The sequence below is a fragment of the Staurois parvus genome, unplaced genomic scaffold, assembly GCF_062004578.1.
Source record: "Staurois parvus isolate SC_StPar_1 unplaced genomic scaffold, SC_StPar_1.0 ptg000257l, whole genome shotgun sequence".
Classification (NCBI taxonomy): Eukaryota; Metazoa; Chordata; class Amphibia; order Anura; family Ranidae; genus Staurois; species Staurois parvus.
Window position 1 is genome coordinate 2662126 of NW_028318053.1, and position 23268 is coordinate 2685393.

The 23268-nt window shown below is 40.7% G+C and overlaps 2 protein-coding genes across 9 annotated transcripts in view; one reads left to right on the forward strand and one right to left on the reverse strand.

Annotated features, from left to right (window-relative positions):
- MSANTD3 (Myb/SANT DNA binding domain containing 3) overlaps nt 1-19632 on the forward strand; it is a 517687-nt gene extending 498055 nt beyond the window's left edge. The window contains exon 6 of the mRNA XM_089681050.1: nt 19350-19632. Within this exon, the coding sequence (XP_089537176.1) occupies nt 19350-19405 (56 nt within the window). The 3' untranslated portion in view covers nt 19406-19632. The remainder of the gene's footprint in view (nt 1-19349) is intronic.
- The window catches only part of ATPSCKMT (ATP synthase c subunit lysine N-methyltransferase), a 311720-nt gene that overhangs the window by 46038 nt on the left and 242414 nt on the right, over nt 1-23268 (reverse strand). For 5 of the 8 annotated variants that reach the window (XM_089681052.1, XM_089681056.1, XM_089681051.1 and 2 more), the window contains exon 5: nt 15758-15808. The exons of the other annotated variants lie outside the window; for them this stretch is intronic. In XM_089681052.1, coding sequence (XP_089537178.1) covers nt 15758-15808 — 51 coding nt within the window. The remainder of the gene's footprint in view (nt 1-15757; nt 15809-23268) is intronic. 8 annotated transcript variants of the gene reach the window in all.

Consider the following 23268-nt stretch of genomic DNA (forward strand, 5'->3'; position numbering starts at 1 on the left):
CACCCAGTCATCCTGAAGATAACTGACGAAGCACCGAAGGTACTGTTCCAAAGTTTGATTGGTCCTCTCAGTCTGACCATTAGATTGTGGATGAAAAGCAGAGGACAGGTTAACGGTTACCCCTAAAGCTGAACAAAAGCTTTTCCAAAATTTTGAAGTAAATTGTACTCCTCTATCAGATACCACATCATCAGGGATTCCATGTAATTTAAAAACATCTCGAACCATAAACTCTGCAGTTTGTTCAGCAGACGGTACCCCCTTAACCGGTATGAAATGAGCCATTTTAGTAAGGCGGTCGACAACTACCAAGATTGTAGTCATTTCTCTCATTTTAAGGTTCAAGAGAAATCAAGGCACAAGGCAGGATTATCCAAGAATTGTCAAGGGAGCTGTCCAGCATTCCAGATAGCTCAGTGAGAAGAGACATTGCCTCCCACTGTTGAACATAACAGCAATTGTCACAGTCTGTCTGTCACGTCACTATGTTTTTCTGATCTTTATAGTTAATAACAGAATTTTTAAATCGAGACATAAATTTAATTGGTAGCCATAACGGAAATAAATAATTTATATCATGATTTGAAAGCTGATGACATTTGACGTGAATTTCATACATTTCCATGTTGCTATATATATATATCTTTATCTGAATCATAAGCAGGGATGTCTTTTAAAACTTTCATTAATTGATTATGTATTTGCAACTTAAGTTTTGCAGTTTTACATAACAATTCTTTATGTTTAATTTGTGTTTCGTCATCAGAGTCAATATCCGAACGTTCAGAAATATCGGACAGCCGTGGCTCTGATCTCAAATCACTCTGTCATCTGTGTTTATCATGGCAACCTGTTTACTGTCATTCTGCAGTCTTAACAAAAGATTTGTCTTTGAGTCAATTTGTTCCTCAAGATTCTCTATGTAATTACAAAAAATGTCACAGTTTGGGCAACTAAGAGCATCTTGAGACACATTTTCATGTATTTCTGTGTTCTGTACAGTGCTACATTCTGTCTGTTTTAATGTCCAAGCTTTTTTAACAGATAAATCAACATTCAAAATCATTTTGTTGAATATTCTCACTAAATTTAAGATATTTGATATCTTTTTACGCTGTCTGTGCACAGTAAATCTAGATTTATCTATCTGAATATTGGCTTGTAAACATTCATTATACATGTAGTGCCATAGCTGACCATCTTCAGGATATAAAGAAACATCTTTAAACTCTAGCTTGCTCTCATTAACTAAGTCATCAATAAATTCCATAACTGTTACTCACCGTAATCAGAAGATTTCCTCGTTTGTCCCGGCTCAGTCACTGGACCTCTCGTCCACATCTGTTTAATCGCCTTTTCTTCTAGGTTCTTTTCACCGTGTTTTTCCCAAGACTTGATCAGTCTGTGCTTTATCCCCCTTATCAAGGAATGGAAAACCAGAAACTGCGGCGGTGGCTGGCTCCCCAAAATGTTGGATTTTAGACACATACAATACTTCTTTTAGTGTCTTGAGGCGATTATGAATGAAGAGCCATTGAAATAAAAAAAATGAAGTGTGATTTTATTCTATCACACAATGGCTTAAAATAACAATGTAAAGCGTATCATGAACAGTTCCATGTAGATAAAACTACTGTAGAAATAACAAGCAGAAGTTTAAAGAAAAAGTCACTATTATTGTCATAACTGTCTGACCATGTGCAACATCCATCTTCTTCTTGTCCTTCACGAGACTTAGGGAAGAAACCGGAAATAGACGGAAGTGATGATCTTGTCTTCAGTAAGCACCTGTTCCAGCTTCTCATACTTGTGTGTGCGTGTGTGTCAAAGTATCAGTGTTAGCGTGAGAGTGTCTACTCGTGTCCATTGTCTCATGATCTTTTATGAGGCAAATTTACGTCATAGTTAGTGATCTTAATACCTTCTATGCAAATTATTACTGCTTGGCAAAGCCATTTCATAAAAGGAAGGGGATGCTATATATATGATGTTTGATGGACAGGTGCAGATGCTGATATACATAATACTATAAGCTAATGATGTAACCTCAGCTATTCATATTTAACTTAAGAGCATATCTTTACAACATATCAATGTATAATCACTAATCTATATATGCATCAATATTAGAAACATATACTAAATACACACAGCTACAATTAAAATACATAATGTAATAGTAAGTCTATAATGAGTACTTCTAATACCCTTGACATTTTACTACCAGAGACTTTTAACCAGCTATGCCTAAATATAGTCTTCAGCTGGTTTAGCTGGTCTCAGCTAACTCATTCATATTTACTGTCTCAGCTTATATCTGAAGAATTGTAATACTACCATTTGTCAAAAGACCATTCACACATATTAATATTAATTATTATTAATCATAAAAACCAAATATTTTGCAAGCTTGCCATTGTTATAAGTGCCGAATCATAAATTTGATTTCTTACAACCAGCAATCAGCAGATCGCTGGTACCATGCAGGTCTTTTGCAGACCTGTCAGTATATCTGCTTGCCCATACGGGATGTATGGGCAAGCAGATATACTGACAGGAAGAATCAATGTACTACCACAGCTCTTCACAGCACCGTGGTAGTTCATTGAAGACTACAAGCCAACAGTCGCTAAGGTTGTCGGGACTTGTAGTTCATTTATTCACAGAACACTGTGAATGAATGACGTGGCCATGTTAGCCAAAAAAGTGACAGCTAGTATGGGAAACTTCCCTGTACTTCTGTCACAGGGAGGAGAGGGGGGCAGCAGGCAGCAGCTGCAGCATTGGGAACATGTTACATGTTCTGCAAAATCTACACTGTCAACTGAACATTGCCTGACAGGGATTGGGAAGACCAGTTTCTTCAGCAGGAGATTGGTAACCCACAATGTGTATCACCTGTGAACGGAGCAGATGCTAAAGCTAGGGGAAGCCCCTTGATGAAGACCATAGGTCCAGGTACAGGCCATATGATTACCCACTGCAAAACACAGATAGTGTTCATGAAGAGGAAAGGTGGGAATGTGCAAGTAAGCATCCCAGATGTCTACTGAAGCCAGAAAATCCTCCGGAAGGAGGGATTCAATTACAGACCTGGCCAATACCATGCAGAACTTTTGAACTTACAAGATAAAATGTGCAGCTGCACACAATCAATCTTCCCAATAACAGAGGTATAAAGAATGACATCAGCAAATCTCCCCCATGGCACGCCCCTCTGATGCATTTCACCCTCCCACAGGCTTAGTTGTAGACCTCTAGGACTAAGCTCGTGGTATGGCAAAATGCATCAGAGGGGCATGGCAAGGGAGTAGATTAGCTGAAGCCAGCCTTTATGCTTCTATTATTGGGCACAATAATTTCATACAGCATCATGCCTTGTAAGTTAGCTATATTGGGTCTGTGGGCCCTCTCCAATAGCTGCGAGCGTTGTGACGTCCCCAAGTCCCTCCCCTATGCGTTACGCCACAGGATCACGTGGCTTCTTCAGGGTGATATGATTGAACACCATCCCGCTCCTACCTATAGTCTTACTCACAGCCATTTTGTTGTAGTCTAACTAGATCCTTATGCAGTGGCCGAGCCGTCTATCATTATGCACACCTCTACCACTAGCAACTCTACCTAAAAATTCTACCTAAAAATGCTAGAAATTCTACCTAATGCCCAATTCCCTCCACTTTAAAATATAGATTAATAACACACCAATGGACATAAACATATTATTGCTATATAAACTATTATCTAATAATCACCCGATATCATACACTATAACCATATGCTACTACTGTAACCAAATGCCTCATAACTAAGCATATAGGTTGGTACAGTGGTTTAGTCACCAGCAGGATATACAAAGTCCCTTGGAGTGGCTCAGTTTCTTTTGGGGTTACAGAACTTTTGAGCCCACAGGAACAATGGCGAGAGAGACAAGTTGGACCAGAAAGCCAGGAAGGTGGACAGATGTCTCCCCTCTAACAAATAAGAGCCTCTTCCCAGGAAGAGGCTTTTAAACTAGATTTAGCTGGCATGGAAGACCATGTCTTCCAATGAAAGTTTGTTTCAAACTTCAGCTTGGAGCTGGAAGCCTGAGAGGAAGGAAAGGAACCTTTTCTAACATGAGGGATAGAGTATCTTTCTGCAGAAGCATGTGCCTTCTTTTTCTGGGAAAGAAGAGTATTTTTACTTCCTATAGTCTTTCTGATGTACATATCCAAGGAAAGACCAAACATGTGTTCTACAAAGGGCAGATCTTCTAGGTGTTTCTTACTTGGGAGTTCTGCGAAACAGCAGTCAAAGAATCCTCCACATATGGACAGAAAAGGCTCTTCCTGGAGATCTAGTGAAGTGTATCTGTCAAGCCATTCATTCAGTAGTGTAAATCCACAGGTAAAAAATCTAGCTGTTAATGTATAGAGGAATGGAGCTAGGGTGTCAGATCATGCGTTCAGTCTAGACAGCAAGAGTCTGGCAAACAGCCATGGACAGCAGGTTTCATGGCAGAGCCTGCCAAGAAGAAGACATACTTACAGAGGGTATCTAATGGTTAATCCACTGGGTCCTTGAACACAGTATTATACTGTACAGGGACTGCAAGTGTCTTGTCAAGACATGAGATGGCAGGGTTCATTATAGGGACCGTCCTTCTTTGCATGAAGCACTCCTCAATAGGATATTGCTGAGCAAAACTTGGTTGTAGGGATCCTATGTGGGAAACCTTGGGGTGAGCAGACTCAGGCTAGTCTAACACTAAACAAAAGTGTACCGCATTAATAAGCATAGCAATGGTATCCTTGAGCCTGGATGAGGTTTCAGCTGAGAGCCTGAGAAAAGGAGAGTGGGGATCCCTTCCTCGGACAGTGTGTATGCAGACAAAGCAATGCCAGAGATCAACCCAAGGAGGGTAGACTGAAGGGGCATGCTTGTGACCTCTGCTATCTTTCAATAAAGACATCTATCTTCAATGTATGGGTACTGCGATGGGAAGTAAAATGGCACCCCAATATGCCAATTTATTTATGGCTGACCTGGAGGAAAAATTCCTGAACAGCATGGAACAAAAACCATACAGATACTATCACTATATTGATGATATTTTCATCATATGGACAGAAGGTAAAGAAAACTTAAAAGAATTTTACTCATTGATCAACACTTTTCATCCATCAATCAAAATAAAAATGGAATACTCAAACACACAGGTCAACTTCCTAGACACCACAGTATACATCAGGGATGATAAGTTTCACACCTCAATATACAGGAATCCCACTGATCCTAATTCTAGCTTCCACCCCCAATACACGAAACGTGCCATCATACACAGTCAGGCCATTAGATACCACCGAATATGTTCTGACCCAAGAGACAGAGATAAACATCTCGGGACACTAGCAGACTCCTTCCATAAGAAAGGTTACAAGGACAAAACTATCAACACCAGCATAAACACAGCCTTGAGAACCCGAAGAGAAAATCTACTTCAGTACAAAGAGAAAAAAAACAAACAACCGTGCACCTCTAGTAACCACATACAACCCAGCACTAGAAGAAATAAGAAAAATAATCAAAGCTTTACAACCCATCATAACAGAGGATGGAACTCTGAAAGAAATATTCCAGCAACCACCAATACTGGCTTTCAGACAACCCCCCAACCTCAGAAATAAAATAATCAGTAGAAAACTTCCTTCTGATCAAGATGTCACAAATAATGGAAGCAAACCCTGCAATAAAAAATGCTGCAAGCTGTGCAACCAAATCAATCCATCAAAAAGTGTCAGACACTCAAAAGGGATCTTCAATATCTCCGGATCATACAGCTGCACCTCTAGTAATGTTGTGTACCTTATCCAGTGCAGAAAATGTAGCAAACCATCTTATGTTGGCGAAACAGGACAGAAGTTGCAAACAAGGATGAATTTGCACAGACATACCATCAAGGAATACAAAGTAGATGACTTTTGCACACCTGTGGGACACCATTTCGCACAACCAGACCACACTATGGAAGACCTCAATATTTTAGTTCTTAAAGGAAATTTCAAAACTATTCAGGAAAACTTTTGAACTAAGAATGATAATTCTATTTGATACAAGAAATAATAATGGCCTTAATTTGGACATGGGATTCCTCACTCATTATCCAACAGTTTTACGATCCCCTCTGTGAGTGTTGACCCCTCCAGTCTTTGCTTTTGCTGTGTCTTATCTCTAGTCTAATCCTAGTCTTATAACCATTGCTGTGTACATTTGTCTGTGTGTGTTTCTTTCTGGTTGTTTTTGTTTCTCCTCCCCCTTTCAACATCTCTTCTAACATTCTGCTAAAACTTTGTGAAATAGTACTGCCTGAACCTTGAAGAAGGGGACATACCCCGAAAGCTTGTCCTCAAAATTGTGTTAGTGCAAATAAAAAAAGTATCACGTCAGTACTCAATTGTTTCTAAGGCCTATCTGAAATTCTGCCCATAAAATCAGACATTGTGGCAGAAAATTTCTCCTTAGATAAATTGTAGGAAGGCAGAGTGGCAGAAAATGAGAACAAAGACTACTAGTGTTCTGTGGAGATAGCCTAGAGGTCCATCACCTAAGAACACTAGCAAAATGCTGAGGCTAGTTTGAAGTGGGAGGGGCTGAAGAGGGGATGTCTGCAGCTTTCTTTTTTTTTGCTAGCATCACCCAAAGGTAGTTGCATATAACCCATGATTAAAGACTAAAGATTCTGTTAGTGTCCAGTGTCATTAGCGTCAACAACTCCCTTGACCCACATTCTAGAAACACGTTTTCCCCAGTGAAAGTAAAGACACTTCCCACTGCAGCAACTATAGACTATTTTTCTTACTTAAAGAGTAACTCCACTTTTGTTCAGAAAAACAATCCCCTCTGGATGATCAATGTGCATTGCAAGTATTTTAACCTCTTGAGTCACAGTGTAGTTTTGAAATGGCACTGGGATCAAATGCTTTTTAAAGGCAAATTTGTCTTTATTATTTTACGTAAATTTAACAAACAGAGCATAAGAAGTAAAACAAGTACAAGTATATAAACAAAAGAAAAACATTAGAGAGGTGGTTATGATTCATGTGGGTAAATGAAAATAGTGCAATATAACAGTAAGAGGGAAGGAGCGATAACCCATATTACGGAGGTAAAACATAACAGATTGTCAGGGGAGTATCCCCTGGCACGATGTATGAACCAGTATGCACAACCAAGATGGTAAACCGTAATTGAGGAGAAAGAGGAAAAAAAAAAGGGGGGGGGGGAAAACAGAAGGAAAAAGAAAAGAAGGGGTCAGTGGAAAAGATATCAAAGGAGATGAAAGAAAAAAGAAAGGGATGGAAAACGGGGATGGCAGTAAGCAGCAATGGGATAGCTGCCCACGCGTGTCTCATGGAAGCAACCCTGCCGCACACAGTACAGCGTGCGCCACAGGGTCCAACCAGCGGACAAGCCAAAATGAGACTGAGTCGGGGGGACGAGGCATAACTCCACTAGAGCGCAGCAGGTGCGCACATATCACTGAGAGACGTAGAGGAGGAGAAATGAAGCCAGACCGATCACAACATCTTATGTTTATCATACGTATCATTAGTAAACGCATTTCCTCCATACGCATGGTATCATTAAGCACGGAGACCCACATCGGGAGGGGCAGCTGATTTCCAAAAGAGAGGTATTAATTGGCGGGTTGCAGAGAGGAAGAAACGCAGCAGACTTTTCTTCTGTGAAACCCATGAGCCTGGTAATATAGAAAGAAGAGCAATTTCCGGAGAAGGGGCCAAGGACTCCCCATAGATCTCATTATATACAGCAAAGACCTGCCGCTAAAAGGGTTGTATTCAATCACAATCTCACCAAATGTGGAGTTGTGTACCAACAGCTCTATCACAACGCCAACAAAGATCAGGTGTAGAAGGAAAAATGTTGTGTAGGGAGAGGGGATCCCTGTACCATCGGGAAAGGAGCTTAAAATTCTTTTTTTGTGAGTAGCAAGAAATAGACGATTTATGAGTAAAGTGGAACAACGTGAACCATTCCTCCTCCAACACCTTCCTACCTAGGTTTTGAGCCCAAGCCTTAGTGTAGGAAGGGAGTTCAGAATAAAGAGCATTATGGAGCATTTTAGAGAGGCAAGGACATGTCTCGGCGGTTCAGGGAGGGAGCACAGCCGTTCAATCTTAGAAAGTGGACGATGGATGTTAGAGGAAGAGTGTAAGTGCTTGCAAAATGAAGATAGGTGTAGAGTGGTCAGCCAGTCCCTAGACCCACCTTGAAGGAGCGGAAGACCTGATTGGGGGCAAATAAAGTCCCGAGCTACAGGCCAGGAGGCACGCATAAAGGGTCCAATAATAGAGGAGCCCAACCCTTGGGGAAGAGTGGGGTTATCAAATAGGGATGATAAAGGAGAGGGATCGGATGATAAGAGATCAATTATGCCTCGTTTATACCACAGTCGTAGCACAGCTAAGGTCAAGGGAGACAAGGTGGAAAAACGCTGATAGTCCCGATCGTACCCCATGGTAAAGCCCGAAGATCCACCTGAGAAAGATCTTGTTAAATCATACAAGAGGTTTTATGAAAAGGTCTAGGAAACCAATCGAACATCCAGGCCAGAAACGCAGCTCTGTAATAAAGCTCAAAGTCCGGCAAACCCACTCCGCCCTCAAGTTTCGGGTAAGTAAGTAACCTGTGCTTTAACCTAGAAAACCCACCGTGCCAAATAAATCGAATCGAAAGGGAGCGTAAAGAGAGGAAAAAACTCCTAGGGACAGTGATCGGTATCGTCTGAAAAACGTATAATAGTTTAGGTAAGGTATCCATTTTGAGGGTGTTGATACGGCCGAACCAGGGAAGGGCAGTACATGAGCAGGTAGAGAAATATCGAGGGCCTCCGTTTTAGAGATATTAAGTTTAAAGTTACTGAAGGAACCAAATCTATTTGTGGAATTCGTGGAAAAGACTGGGGAGGGAGACAAGTGGTTGTTGAACGTAAACTAGCAGGTCGTCGGCATATAAGGATAATTTGTGGTGCACGGAGGGAGTATGTATGCCCAGTATAGAGTCGTTAGCTCGTATGGCATGCGCAAGATGTTCCATTACTAAAACAAAGAGAAGAGGCGAGAGGAGACATCCTTATCTGGTCCCATTCGATATGGGAAAGGACGAGGAAATCGTTTTGTTAAGCAGGACAGACGCTGAGGGGCGGGAGTAGACGTACATAATCCGAGCGAGGGTCCGCGAGCCCAAACCAATCTGTCCCAAGGTAAGACGGAGAAAGCGCCAGTCAACACGATCAAACGCCTTCTTGTTGTCAAATGAGAGTAGGCAAGCCTTATTATCCCGTGCTTCACGACCCTGAACAAAGCCGACTTGGTCGTGATGGATCAAGGTTGGTAAAAAAGAGGAAAGACGGTTCGCTAAAAGTTTAGCAAAAAGCTTAACGTCCAGGTTAAGTAGAGAAATCGGGCGATAGCTACTGCAATGAGAAGGGTTTTTTCCCAGCTTAGGGATATCCGAAATGGTAGCGGACAGAAAGGCTGATGATTGTCAATGATATTAAACGCTCGGGCCAGAAGCGGAGCCAATTGGGCAGCGAAAGTTTTGTAAAAGCGAGGGGTGAATCCGTCTGGACCCGGGCACTTACCAGTCTTCAGGGTCTTAATCGCCCCAAGAACTTCTATAACTGAGAAGGACTCCTCTAGATCCAAAGTGGCTTGGGCATCAAGGACAGGTAAGTACAGTGGCTTGGGACATAGCGGGCAGGGAGGAAATGAGGGGGATATCAGGATTTGCCGAAGAGAGATTATACAGTTGAGAATAATAGCGCTCAAATGCAGAACAGATTTCCTTATTGTGGTAGAATTTAGAATTATCAGGTGCCTTGATGATTGAATCGGATGACAGGATGGACGGGGAAGTAGCACAAGCGCCAAGTGTTGGCCACATTTGTTCGCTAAAGAGTAATGGGTGTTGCATGCTTTGTCACGCGCAATAAGGGAGGAGGAATCTAAAAGTTGGAGTAGATCTCTGCAAATGTTGGATAGGTCTGCCGCAAGCACGTACATTTGTGGGACGGTTCCAAACGTGCAATAAGCTAAAGTAATCAATGCATCTCCTTCGTACGGGCCTTTTTCAGGCGAGAGCCATGTTTAATGAGAACCCCTCTAAGAACACATTTGAGGGTCTCCCATTGAGTAAGTGTCCATTGTGTGATCCAAAATAAAGTCCTAGATAGTCTTTTTTATCTTCGCGATACAGAGAGAATCTTTGAGTAGGGTGTCATTCAGGCGCCACGAAAAACAACATACAGATGATGGCCTGTCTTGAATCGTAAGATGGATTGGAGCGTGGTCCGACCACAAGAAATGACCGAGAGAGGATGAAGTCGGGCAATCCAGCAAACACTGTAAGACAAAGAAATAGTCTATACAACTGCATGATGCATGAGCTGCAGAGTAATAGCTATAGTCTCGCTCCAAAGGATGTTGGATACGCCAAACATCCACTAGGTGTAAGTCATGCAAGCGCGACTTAAGTTGAGATAAGGTCGAGAAGGAAAGAGAAGACTTACCTGCTGAAGTGTCCAAATCTGGAGAGAGCACTACATTGAAGTCCCCTCCGACAATGAGACATGAACCCCCAAAAGCGGACAGCTGGGAAAGGACCTCCGTAAGAAACAGAGCCTGATCTAGGTTGGGAGCGTAGATGTTTGCCACTGTAAAAACAAAATCTTGGTATTTCAATTTAATGTAGAGATAACGACCAGTTGGCTCAATTAGAGAGTCCAAGACCTCTGGGCCGAAAGTATGATGAATGGCTACCGACACCCCCTAGACGTAGTCTGTGGATTAGTACTATGATACCACTGATTATAGTAACGATTGTGGAGGACTGGAATACCATCAGAGCAAAAATGAGTTTCCTGGAGTAGTAAGATCTGCGTGCCGCATTTATGGAAATGGAAAGCCCCTACAATTAATAGAAGAACATTTTATCGGAGTCATATTTGGTTGTGGGGGAACAAACTGGTAAAAAGTGTGACACCAAAAGAGCTCTGCTGAATCGCCCCCAACCCCAGAGAAGAGAAAAAAAAGGGGGGGGGGGGGAGAAGTCGAGAGAAAAACAGATAAAAAGAAAAGAAGGAGAAGGAGAAGGAAAAACTACTAGACAGGCAAGCTGTCAAAATAACATACAGTGGAACACTACGCAGTATACTGAAGGCCTAGGTGGGGAACGTCAAAGGCGCATGCATCTGATCCCGACCCAGGCCTCCCACAGGAAAATGGTCACTAGGAGGAAGGTAACCCACAAATAAGGGTGACCGCCTCTACAAAATGTATTCAATAATCCCTCAAACAGGCATGAGAAAATAAGCCCCCATCCCCAACAAAGAAAAATGAACAAAGTATGGTAAAAGACGGGGTGTGGAAAAAACAAACAAGGAAGGGCCCAAAGCCCCTAAGGCTAGGGCCAAAGGCGTCCCCGTCCGTCACGGCAAAACTGTGGTGGCAATACCCAAAGATTAGCCACAGCCTCAGATCCTAAAAAAAAAAAAAAACACAGAAAAACAACAGGCACAAATAAATCACATGCTCTTTAACCACTTCACACTTGGCCACTGTACATAAACCGCCGGGTGGGACAAGCACTGTTCAGAATGGATGTACCCTCCTGGGTGACCCTGGGGGCGAGCATCGGCACGATCGCCAATGGACACAGCAGATCATCGATCTGAGTACCGAGTGGTAGGGCCCCGCTTTGGTACCATGTGATCACTGTGACCAATCACAACGATAACATGTCCAGTAGTAAAGATGGCTGCCAATGGTGCAGCCATTCCGAACTACTGTGAGCTCTGTGACTGGTCACAGTGATCACATGATACAGGGCCAAGCACCACCTCTCTGTACCATATGATAGATGTAGTCAGTCACAGCTGATCAGTGTTCTCTGTGGCTTCAGGTATGTCAGAAATTATTGTTTATACAGCCATCATGGCTATATAAGGAATCAAAGTGCAAAAAAAAAAATACCACTTCCCTACAGTAATGCAGTGTTATTATGGTAATATAATTATATATTTAGGCCCCTTTCAAACGGGCAGTCCGTTTACACCCGCCGTGCCATGGAGGCGAATGGAGGGTCAGATCAGTTCCGCTTGAAAAACAGACAGGCGGACCCGATCTGACCCTCCATTCGTCTCCATGGTGAAGCACGTGTAAATTATTGGACATATGTCCGTTTACATCCTTGTACATCCAATCTAATTTGTTAAAAACAAAAGGATGGAAATCTGTTACTATAAACCAGTGTTTCTCAACTCCAGTCCTCATGGACCCCCAACAGGTCATATTTTCAGGATTTCCATTATTTTGCACAGGTGATTTGATCAGTTTCACTGCCTTAGTAATTACCACAGCTGTTTCATCTGAGGGAAATCCTGAAAACATGACCTGTTGGGGGTCCATGAGGACTGGAGTTGAAAAACACTGCTATAAACTATAACAATGCCAAGCTTTTCTCTCAGTGTAACCAATGATTTAAACCCCAAACAATATTCAAAACAAAAAATAATTAATAATAAATAATAAAAAAATTCATACAAATAAATAATCTCAAGTCCCCAAAACATAAATCAGTCCTTATTTCATCTGTGTGTGTCTTCAATAACTGATTTCAATCACTTTAGATATATTCAACATCCTTCCGTGCCTTCATATCATAACACTTGTGCACCACCACCAACACCCCAGATGTGCCCTCACCTGGAGACTTTGACCTCACATAAAAATGTTTGGTCCAATAGCGCCTGTGTCCCTTTAATGTGGACTTATTGATGGAACTTCTCGAGTTGGAATCCTCTTTCAATGGTCAATCCCCTCCTCCTTATAAATCCTTCACTTCCATACTCCTCCGCTCAGCGTTATTATTATACAGGATTTATATAGCGTCAAACAGTTTGTTCAGCACTTCACAATATAACAGGAGACAATACAATACAGCAACAATACAGTTCAATACAAGAGGGTTAGGAGGGCCCTGCTCCTTGGAGCTTACAATCTAGGAGGGAGGGATAGTGGTACAAAAGGTAGTAACTGTAGGGGATGAACTGGTAGGAGGAGTAGAAGATTCCATTATTAGCTGAGGGCAGGATCGGCTTCCCTGAAGAGATAGGTTTTCAGAGATCACCTAAAAGTGAGCAGAGTAGGTGATAGTCCGATAAATTGGGGTAGAGAGTTCCAGAGGATGGAGGAAGCTCTGGAGAAGACCTGGAGACGAGGGAGAAGGAGACAAGGGAGCTAGAGAGCAGGAGGTCGTGCAAGGAGCGGAGAGTACGGTTTGGGTGATATTTGGAGACAAGATTGGAGATGTAATTTTGGGCAGAGTTATAAATGGCTTTATGTGTTATTGTTAATGTTTTGAATTTTATCTATTGGGCAATGGGAAGCCAGTGGAGGAATTGGCAGAGAGAGGGGGCAGATATAGAATGGTTGATGAGTCTGGCAGCAGCATTCATGATAGACTGAAGAGGGGATAGCCTGCAATGAGGTAAGTCAATGAGGAGGGAGTTACAATAGTCAAGGCGAGAGATAACAAGGGAGTGAATAAGTTGCTTAGTAGTTTCCGAGGTTAAAAATGGCCGTATCTTGGAGATGTTGCGGAGGTGAAGACTACATGATTTGGACAGCGATTGGATTTGGGGCTGAAAGGACTTATTGGAGTCTAGGATTACACCTAGTACCCTGGCATGAGGGGAGGGACTGATGGTTGGATTATTGGTCTTGATGGAGAAGTCAGGGGAGGGGGCACAGGCTGGAGGGAATACAAAGAGCTCAGTTTTGGAAAGATTGAGTTTGAGGAAGTGGAGTGACATCCGTGCCGATATGTCACTTAGTAGGTTAGTAATGCAAGCGGAGACTGAAGGGGTGAGGTGAGGAGTAGATAGATTTGTGTGTCATCAGCATAGAGATGGCACATGAAGCCATGGGAATTTATCAAGTGACCAAGGGAAGAGGTGTAGATGGAGAAGAGAAGGGGTCCAAGGACAGAACCTTGAGGGGCCCCTACAAAAATAGGAAGTGGAGAGGAGGAAACAGAGTTATAGGTTATGCTGAAGGAGCACTGCGATAGGTAGGCATAAAAATGAATAGGCAAAAATAGTGCTTTATCTTTAAAACATACTATTTTATTAAATGAACTTAAAAATTAGCCATTCACATCTTGAAGGTGCTACATCACACCAAATATAGCCTGTGTATAAACATTCAATTGGTATTGTCTACTAGTTACAGCGTTCTCATAATACTGTTCCGTGTTCCCAAAATCGTCCAATAGCTGCGAACGTTGTGACGTCCCCAAGTCCCTCTCCTATGCATTACGCCACAGGGTCACGTGGCTTCCTCAGGGTGATATTATTGAACACCATGCCGCTCCTACCTATAGTCTTACTCGCAGCCATTTTGTTGTAGTCTAACTAGATCCTTATGCAGTGGCCAAGCCGTCTATCATTATGCACACCTCTACCACTAGCAACTCTGCTAGAAATTCTACCTAATGCCCAATACCCTCCACTTTAAAATATAGATTAATAACACACCAATGGACATAAACATATTATGGCTATATAAATTATTATCTAATAATCACCCGATATCATACACTATAACCATATGCTACTACTGTAACCAAATGCCTCATAATTAAGCATATAGGAGCATCTAAAATATGTAACTGTTATTAGTTTGCCTCATGATGGCTAAATAAATACACAAACACACACATCAACAGTACTGCTCTATTCATCGTACAATCATGAAAGTATATATGAAATTTAAAATAAAAAGATATAAAAAAAAATCTATATAGAAACTTAATAAAATAATAATACACCCTAGAGTGCTGCACTGTGTGTTTATACAATATTTGGAATGCCGGGTATCAGGGTATAGTGTCCAGCTGCTATTTGTTTTTATTATCAATGTTTCTTTCTTTCTGAGCGCAGATTTTTTGGGGGTTATATTGGTTGCAATACATTCTAGAGGAAACCAATATTCGAGAAAGATCTGGGTGTTGTGGTAGATCAGACTTAATAATAGGATGTAATTCCAAGCTCCAGTTTCTAATGCAAGCAAAAATACTTTTTTGTACTAAAAAGAGGACGAGACGAGAAAAAAAGACGAGAGCTAATTTTGCAGCAGTGCAAGGCATTAGTAGGACCTGGAATATGCAGTTTGATTTTTGGCACCGGTTAACAAAATGAATATTGGGGAACTGGAGAGAGTGCAGAGAACAGCAATCAAACTGATAAGAGGCATGGAGGACTTCAACTATAAAGAAAGATTAGCTAAACTGAATTTATTCTCTCTTGAGAGGGGGCAAATATGGGGGGATATGATCATGCATAAATACATAAGTGGTCCATATAGAGCACTTCATGCAGAGTTATTCAATGAAGGTCAAGGGGAAACTTTCTGGAGATAAAGTGATTTAACCTGCACATATAGAAAGGCTTCATCCCAGTAAGTAAGAGCTGTGAAAATGTGGAATATACTCTTTTTTCATCCTCTGCATCAGCTGTTGGTAAAGGGTTCTGTGTATGGAGGTTTACTATTTATTCTTTCATTTTTTTCTATTGTTTAAAATAGATGTATGCAACTGTGTAATAAGGCAATAATAATAATAAAAAAATAATAATCATCATGATTGAGCTATTAAATGAACATGCTATATTGACATAAATACTTTTCATACTTACCATCTGTGGAACTCCAAAAACAACAACATTTGAATATAGGGAGAAATTTACCTACATAAAGAAAAATTTTTTTTACTACATGAATTTGAAATAAACAATAGGATCCTTTTGCAAAAGAAATAATCAACTTTCTATATAAATGTATACAAATCCAATGTATAGCACAATTCTAGACCTATTATAGTTAAATTAAATTTAGAAATTATTACAACTTTTATTATGTTCAGAGAAAAAAAAAAGCAAATGTATTTAATTTTTAGGCAAGTATTATGAAATATTGCATATTTCAAATTTATTTTTGCAGACAGCAGGTGTAACTATATTGTTTGCAGAACAGAACAGCTCCAATTACCCAACAGAATGAGTAATAGTAATGACTTCTGCCTGCTGTATTTATACTATTCTACACAGAGAACTCCAATTTGGCTCAGATAATCAAGAAGGTTAAAATGCAAAATCAAAAAACATAATATTCATATTTTGCATATTATCAATTGCCCAGATGAAGTGGCTACATTTGCATTTGAGGAGGCTTTTTTCCTCTTTATTTTCACCTTGCAAACAGCACACTTCCCATCTCAGGCATGTTTGAAGATTAGCCTACGTGGAAACCATAGCTCCCTTCATAGATACAGTGGACCTGAAACTTCAAACTTTTTTTGCCTATGTTCTGCTCCACTACATGGGGGTTTAATAGGATTACTAGGTTACAAAAGCTAAGACTGCTTTTGCTTTTTTTGCAGCTCACAAGAAAATGACAAGGATTGCATTTGTGGCAGTATCAACAGCTTTTTTCTGTACATGCTAAAAATGTTTTTGGCCTTAAAAATGAAAACAAACACAGCTACCACATCTGCTCAGAAATACTGCTACAGGGCGGCAAAATCACGTGCGAGCCGTGATTTGATCCCCAAGGGATCAATCATCCGATTTAGACCAGTGATGGTCAGCCTAAGTTGGATGATCAATCCCTGTCCTATCAGGGATCTTCCTGTACCTGTGTTTACAGTTACACAGGTACAGGAAGTGATGACATCTTCTCTCTCTGGGCACATTGCGAGCACACTTTTCACAGTTAGAACACTTTAGGACACATTTAACTCCTTGATCGCCCACCCCCGTTAACCCCTTCACTGTCATTAGTACAGTGTACAGAATGTTTACTGATCACTGTATTAGTGTCACCGGCGACTTCAGATAGAATTAGCGTGAGTTAGCGCCCCTCCCAGATAGCGTCAGATTGCCCATCAGTGCACCAGTAATCACATTTAACCCCTTGATTGCCAGGAACACGCTCACTTACACAATAGACCTCCATTGCTAGTAAAGTGTCTGGACAGATCAATATCTTTGATCAGATCAGCACTATACCAGCTTTCAGATTAGTATAGTGTCCCCAAAAAAGCAGTGTTAGCAAGATCAGCCCCGGAGCCTGCCAGCAGTTTAGCCCCTATGCTTACCCCCCCTTCTCCCCCAGCAAATGTAGTGTCAGTAGATCACCATCACTTGATACATTGCACACAAAACCGCAGCGTTCGCAGAATCAGGCCTGATCACTGTTATCACTTGCCGGTAAATTTTTTTGTAGCAGTTCAAGCAGTCCCTGACAGCCAGGTGCTCTTTTCCCGATGAGTCGCACTAGGTATCTATACATTTAGTGGCCAAAATGTCCAACGAAAGGTACTCTAGTGAAGAGGTCTACAGGATTCTGAGTATGTCAGGTGAGAGCGAAGGGGAAGACTCCCTGACACAATCAGTCTCAGAATACGTACCTGTAGACAGCAGTGGCACCCTGACAGATAGCTCAGACGATAGAGAAGAGGTCCCTGCTAAGGTCGGGCATACCCGACCCTGTTCCTAGGTTGCTGAGATGTTACAATCACATGATGGAAACAGCAAATTTAAATACTCCCCTGTTTTTCATGGAAGATCTGTATGCATTGATTGTGGATCAAAGCAATTTATACGCACAACAGTTTATCGCCGCCAACTCAAATTCAAACCTTGCCAGACCATTCGCATGGAAACCCATTATGGTTTTCAAATTTCAAAGTTGTTTTGGACCTAATTCTCAACATGGGCATTACTAAAAAAAATGTATTGTGGTTGTATTGGTCCACAGACCCGATTCATCATATGCCTGTGTTCTGGCCAGGCATAGATATGAGAATATAATGCTTTTTATGCATTTCAATAACAACACACTCTGTCGTCCTCAGGGTGACCCTGAATTTGACTGGCTCCACAAAATTCAGCCCCTCGTAAATCACCTTAATCAAAAATTTGCAGAGGTCTATACTCCCCAGCAAAACATCTGCGTTGATGAGTCCCTCATTATTTTTTCTGGCCGCCTTGCATTCAAACAATTTCTTCCCAGCAAGCATGCCAGATATGGGGTCAAGACGTATAAGACCTGTGAGAGGGCAACAGGCTATACATATCAGTTTTATATTTACAAGGGAAAAGATAGTCACGTGGAGCCTCCCAGATGCCCAGACTACATGGGGAACAGTGGCAAGATAGTTTGGGACTTGGTGACATCCATTTTCCATACGGGGTACCACTTATACATGGACAGTTTTTATTCAAGCGTGCCACTATTCGTACAATCTTGGAATTGGCACATGTGGCACCATGCGACCTAATTGTCGAGGCTTCCCCTAACGGTTTGTAAATACCCATCTTAGAAAGGGGGAAAAAGCCTGCTTGAGAAATGAGGAATTGCTCACAGTGAAGTGTAAGGACAAACGGGATGTTTTTGTTCTGTCTTCCATTCATGAAGACACGACCATCCAATTTGCCATGGCAGTTGGTGTTGTTGAGAAGCCCCTCTGTGTTCATGACTGTTATCTTAACATGGGAAGGGTGGACTTCAACGACCAGATGATGAAGCCATACTTAGTTTCCCAAAAAGCCAGATGCTGGTACAAAAAAGCGTCTGTTTATTTATTTCAATTGGCTCTATATAATGCTTTTGTGCTTTACAAAGCAACTGGACGAAGTGGATCCTCCCTAAAATTTCAGGAAGAGATCATCATGACCCTTTTGTATCCAGAAGGTGCTGTGGCACAAACCCCCAACACAGATGCAAAGAGCCAGCTACATGAGAGGCATTGTTCCGATGCCATTCCTGGTACCCCAACCCAAAGGACACCCAAAAACAAAATGTTGTGTCTGTAGCAGACATGGCATTAGGAGTGACACCCGCTTTTATTGTCCCTCCTATCCTGGCCATCCAGGTCTCTGCCTCAAGGACTGCTTCCATTGCTACCACACACCAGTGAAGTATTAGTATAGGGTACAGCACGGCACAGTTCAGGGCACATATTTACACAGGGTCTCGAAAGATGTTAGGTAGTCAGGAAACTGGCTATCACATTTTGAGAGACCCTACAATCTGTTTTAAAAAGTTACAGATTGAAAAAAAAGTATAAAAAAATAAAAAGTACAAATCCCCCCCAAAATTAAAAATTTTAAAATCCAAAAATAGTTTTTTTTGTTGCTGTCGTTGTTGTTACTGTTCTACTGTTACAATTTTACTGTTTTATTGTTACTGTTTTATTGTTGTTAACCATTGCTGTTTTCTTTGCAGGAATGCCATTCAGCTGCAGCACCAACCTGTTTATTCTGACAGCAACAGGAACTTGATCTCAGAATATACTGTACATAAGTCAGTGTGAGCAACGCTGTTGGACGAGATTTTTCATCTGCAGTTAAATAAGAGAATGCCGAAGCATGGGGGCCTGGGGTGGCCAGTGGGTGAATGGCCCCTATGCTTCACCATATATATTTTATAATATTGTTTGGCACATTTCATGTGTGCCCACCATTAGAAGTGGGTGGATGCAGGGCAGTATATTCTATTTTAATGGTGGGCATACCACACACTTTTTCTGGCAGAGATATTTCAATAAAAAAGTTGCTTTATTGAGTTACTGTTTTATTGTTAACCATTTCTGTTTTATTTGCAGGAAAGTCATTCAGATGCATCACCGACTTGCTTATTCTGACAGAAACAGGATCTTGCTCTCAGAATATACATAAGTAGGTGTGTGCAGTGCTGTTGGATGAGATTTTTCATCCGCAGTTAAAAAAAAGAGCATATATGCCGAAGCATGGGGGCCTGGGGTGGCTAGTGGGTGGATGGCCCCTATGCTTCGGCATATATATTTTATAATATTTTTTGGCACATTTCATGTGTGCGTACCATTAGCAGTGGGTGGATGCAGGGCGGTATATTCTAATGGTGGGCATGCCACACACTTTTTCTGGCAGAGATTTCTTCTCTTTTTTTCATTCAGCCCACAGGCTGCATACAAAAAACCCCCAAAAACATAGCATATACACCAAACAAGGACCAGCGACATACTTATACATCACTGGAATAGGAGTGGTGATACCAGGATGATGCTTGCAGGCGATAGGCTTTCATGTAAAAGAAATTCTAGTGGCTAAATAGCTGCAGGATTGATTTTACAAGCAGCAGTAGAAGACCCCCCCTCTCCCCCGCTGCCTTCCACGGCCTTCTCGAGCAGTCCTGTGCCATCGGGGGAACCTGAGAATGCAGCCTGTGTTTCTGCCAGCTGACCATAGAACTGATTGGAGACCGGAATGGTGCCAATTATCTCTACAGGCTAAGAAATCGGAAGCTACGAGAATTTCATCACTTCAGTTTCGCAGGATATAAGCAGCGCCATTTGTAAATTAGGAAAGCATCTGATCACACTGATCTTGGTGAGATTAAATAATGTAAGGGCAGAGGACATATCTAGAGTCTGATAGACCCCAGATTTCTCAAAAAAGAATATATGACTATGCCCATTGAAGTTATAGGGGTTATTTGCATTCCCTGTGATAGCATTAAAAGTTATACAAAAAAAAATGAAAGAGGCAGTGTAAAAATTATTTTAAAAAATTAAAAATAACTTAAACAACAAAAAAAAAGCACCCTTGCACCTCCCTGTGCACGTGAGCGTTGACCCCGTGCCAGTGCATTAACAGCAATTGCACCATGCATGTGAGGTATCGCCGTGAATGTCATATCAAAGGCAGTAATTCTAGCACTAGACCTCCCCTGTAAATTTAAAATGGTAGCTTGTAATGGTTGCGTATGGATATTAAAAATGTATGTAGTTTGTCGCTATTGTACGGGGCATGCACAGTTTTAAAGCATGTCATGTTTGGTATCTATTTACTCGGCATCCCATCATTTTATATGTTACCAAATAATTGGCTAATATATTGTGTTTTTGTGCATTAAAGGTAAAAAAGTGTATTTTTTAAAAAAAGTGCTGCACGAGTACTATGTGGCATAAAAAATTGAAGTACCCACCATTTTTTTTACTAGGGTGTCTTCTTTAAAAAAATATATAATGTTTGGGGGTTCAAAGTAATTTCCTAGCAAAAAATACTGATTTTTTTTCATATGAACAAAAAGTGTCAGAAAAGGCTTGGTCTTCAGGTGGTTAAAAGAGTGAAAGATGTGTGGCATAAACCTTTAATGCTGGGCATAAAATGCCCCCACCCTCCAAAATTACCCCTTTTTGGAAAGTAGACACCCCAAACTATTTGCTGAGAGGCATGTTGAGTCAATAGAAAAATTTATTTTTTTACCACAAGTTTTTGGAAAATGACAAAAAAAAATAAATTAAAAAAATTATATATATATATATATTTATTTTTTTTACACAAAATTGTCACTTTACTCCCCAAAATACATTCTTATACTTCTCCCGAGTATGGGGATGCTACACGTGAGAGACTTTTTGGCAGTCTAGCCAAGTACAGGACCCCAAAATCCAATAAGCACCTTCAGGCTTTTAAAGGGCTTTATTTCCTCATTACACTTCCTGACTACCTATCACAGTTTTGGAGGCCCTGAAATACCAGGATAGCTCCAAACCCCCCTCCCTCCCCAATGACCCCTTTTTGGAAAGTCGACACCCCAAGGAATTTGATAAGAAGCATGGTGAATATTTTGCAGATCTCGTTTGTTGCCACAAGTTTTTAGAAAATTAAGAAAGAAAACAAAAACATTTTTTCTTTTCTTTTTTTATATTTCAAAACCTTGTGAGAAAAAATGAGATCTGCAAAATACTCACCATGACTCTTTTTAAATTTCTTGGGGTGTCTACTTTCCAAAAATGGGTCGTTTGGTGCTATCCTGGCTTTTCATGGCCTCTGAAACTGTAGGTAACTAGGTAACTAGGTAGTGAGGAAGTGAAATTAGGAAGTTACGCATTGGATTTCAGGCTCCTGTAAATAGGCTCCCAAAAAGTGTTACACATTTGGTATTTCCATACTCGGTAGAAGTAACAGAATGTATTTTGGGATGTAATTCCACATATACCCATGGCTTGTGTGAGCAATATATCATTTAAGTGACAACTTTGTGTAAAAAAAAAACCCCAAAAAAAAAACCCTGTTTTTGTCATGTTCCAAAAACTGAAAAAAAAAAGAATCTTCCATGGACTCAATAGGCCTCTCAGCAGATACCTTAGGGTGTCTAATTTCCGAAAAGGGGTCATTTGGGGATGTTTGTACTGTCCTGGTATTTTCGCACGTCAAGAAATGCGATAGCAGTCAGAAAGTAAAAGCTGTGTAAATTCCATTATCTATACCATAGTTTGTAGATGCTATAACTTTCACACAAAGCAATCAATATACACTTATTGGGTTTTTGTTTTACCAAAAACATGTAGCAGAATACATTTTGGCCTAAATTTATGATAAAATTTGAGTTTTTGGTATATTTTTTATGACAGAAATGAGAAAATATTGTTTTTTTCAAAATGTTCAGTCTTTGTTTATAGTGCAAAAAATAAAAAGTGCGCAGGTGATCAAATACCACTGAAAGAAATCTCTATTTGTGTAAAAAAAAAGGACATCATTTTCATTTATGTACAGCATTTCATGACCGCACAATTATCAGTTAAACTAGTGCAGCCCTGTATAGCAAAACAATGGCGTAAGTTGCAGTATCTATTTCATAGTTTGTAGATGCTATAACTTTCACACAAAACAATCAATATACACTTATTGGGGTTTTTTTTTTTCCAAAGACATGTAGCAGAATGCATTTTGGCCTAAATTTATGACTAACTTTGAGATTACTATATATTTTTTATAGCCGAAAGTAAAAAAATATTGTTTTGTTTTTTTAAATGTTCAGTCTTTTTTTGTTTATAGCGCAAAAAATAAAAAGCGCACAGGTGATCAAATACCACTGAAAGAAAGCTCTATTTGTATGAAAAAAGGACATGAATTTCATTTAGTTACAGAATTGCCTGACCGCGCAATTACCAGTTGAAATACTGCAGCAATAGCAAAAAAAGGCCTGGTCACGAAGGGGGGGGGGGGTAAATTCTCAGGAGGGCAAGTGTTTAAGAAACCAGTGTTATTAAGATTGAAATAAATACTCCCCTGCTAAATGTATACACTTATCCCATCATTTAACTAATGCCTGGATAGCATCACCATAGAAAGATTTGTCAGTACGCCTGAACCATCCT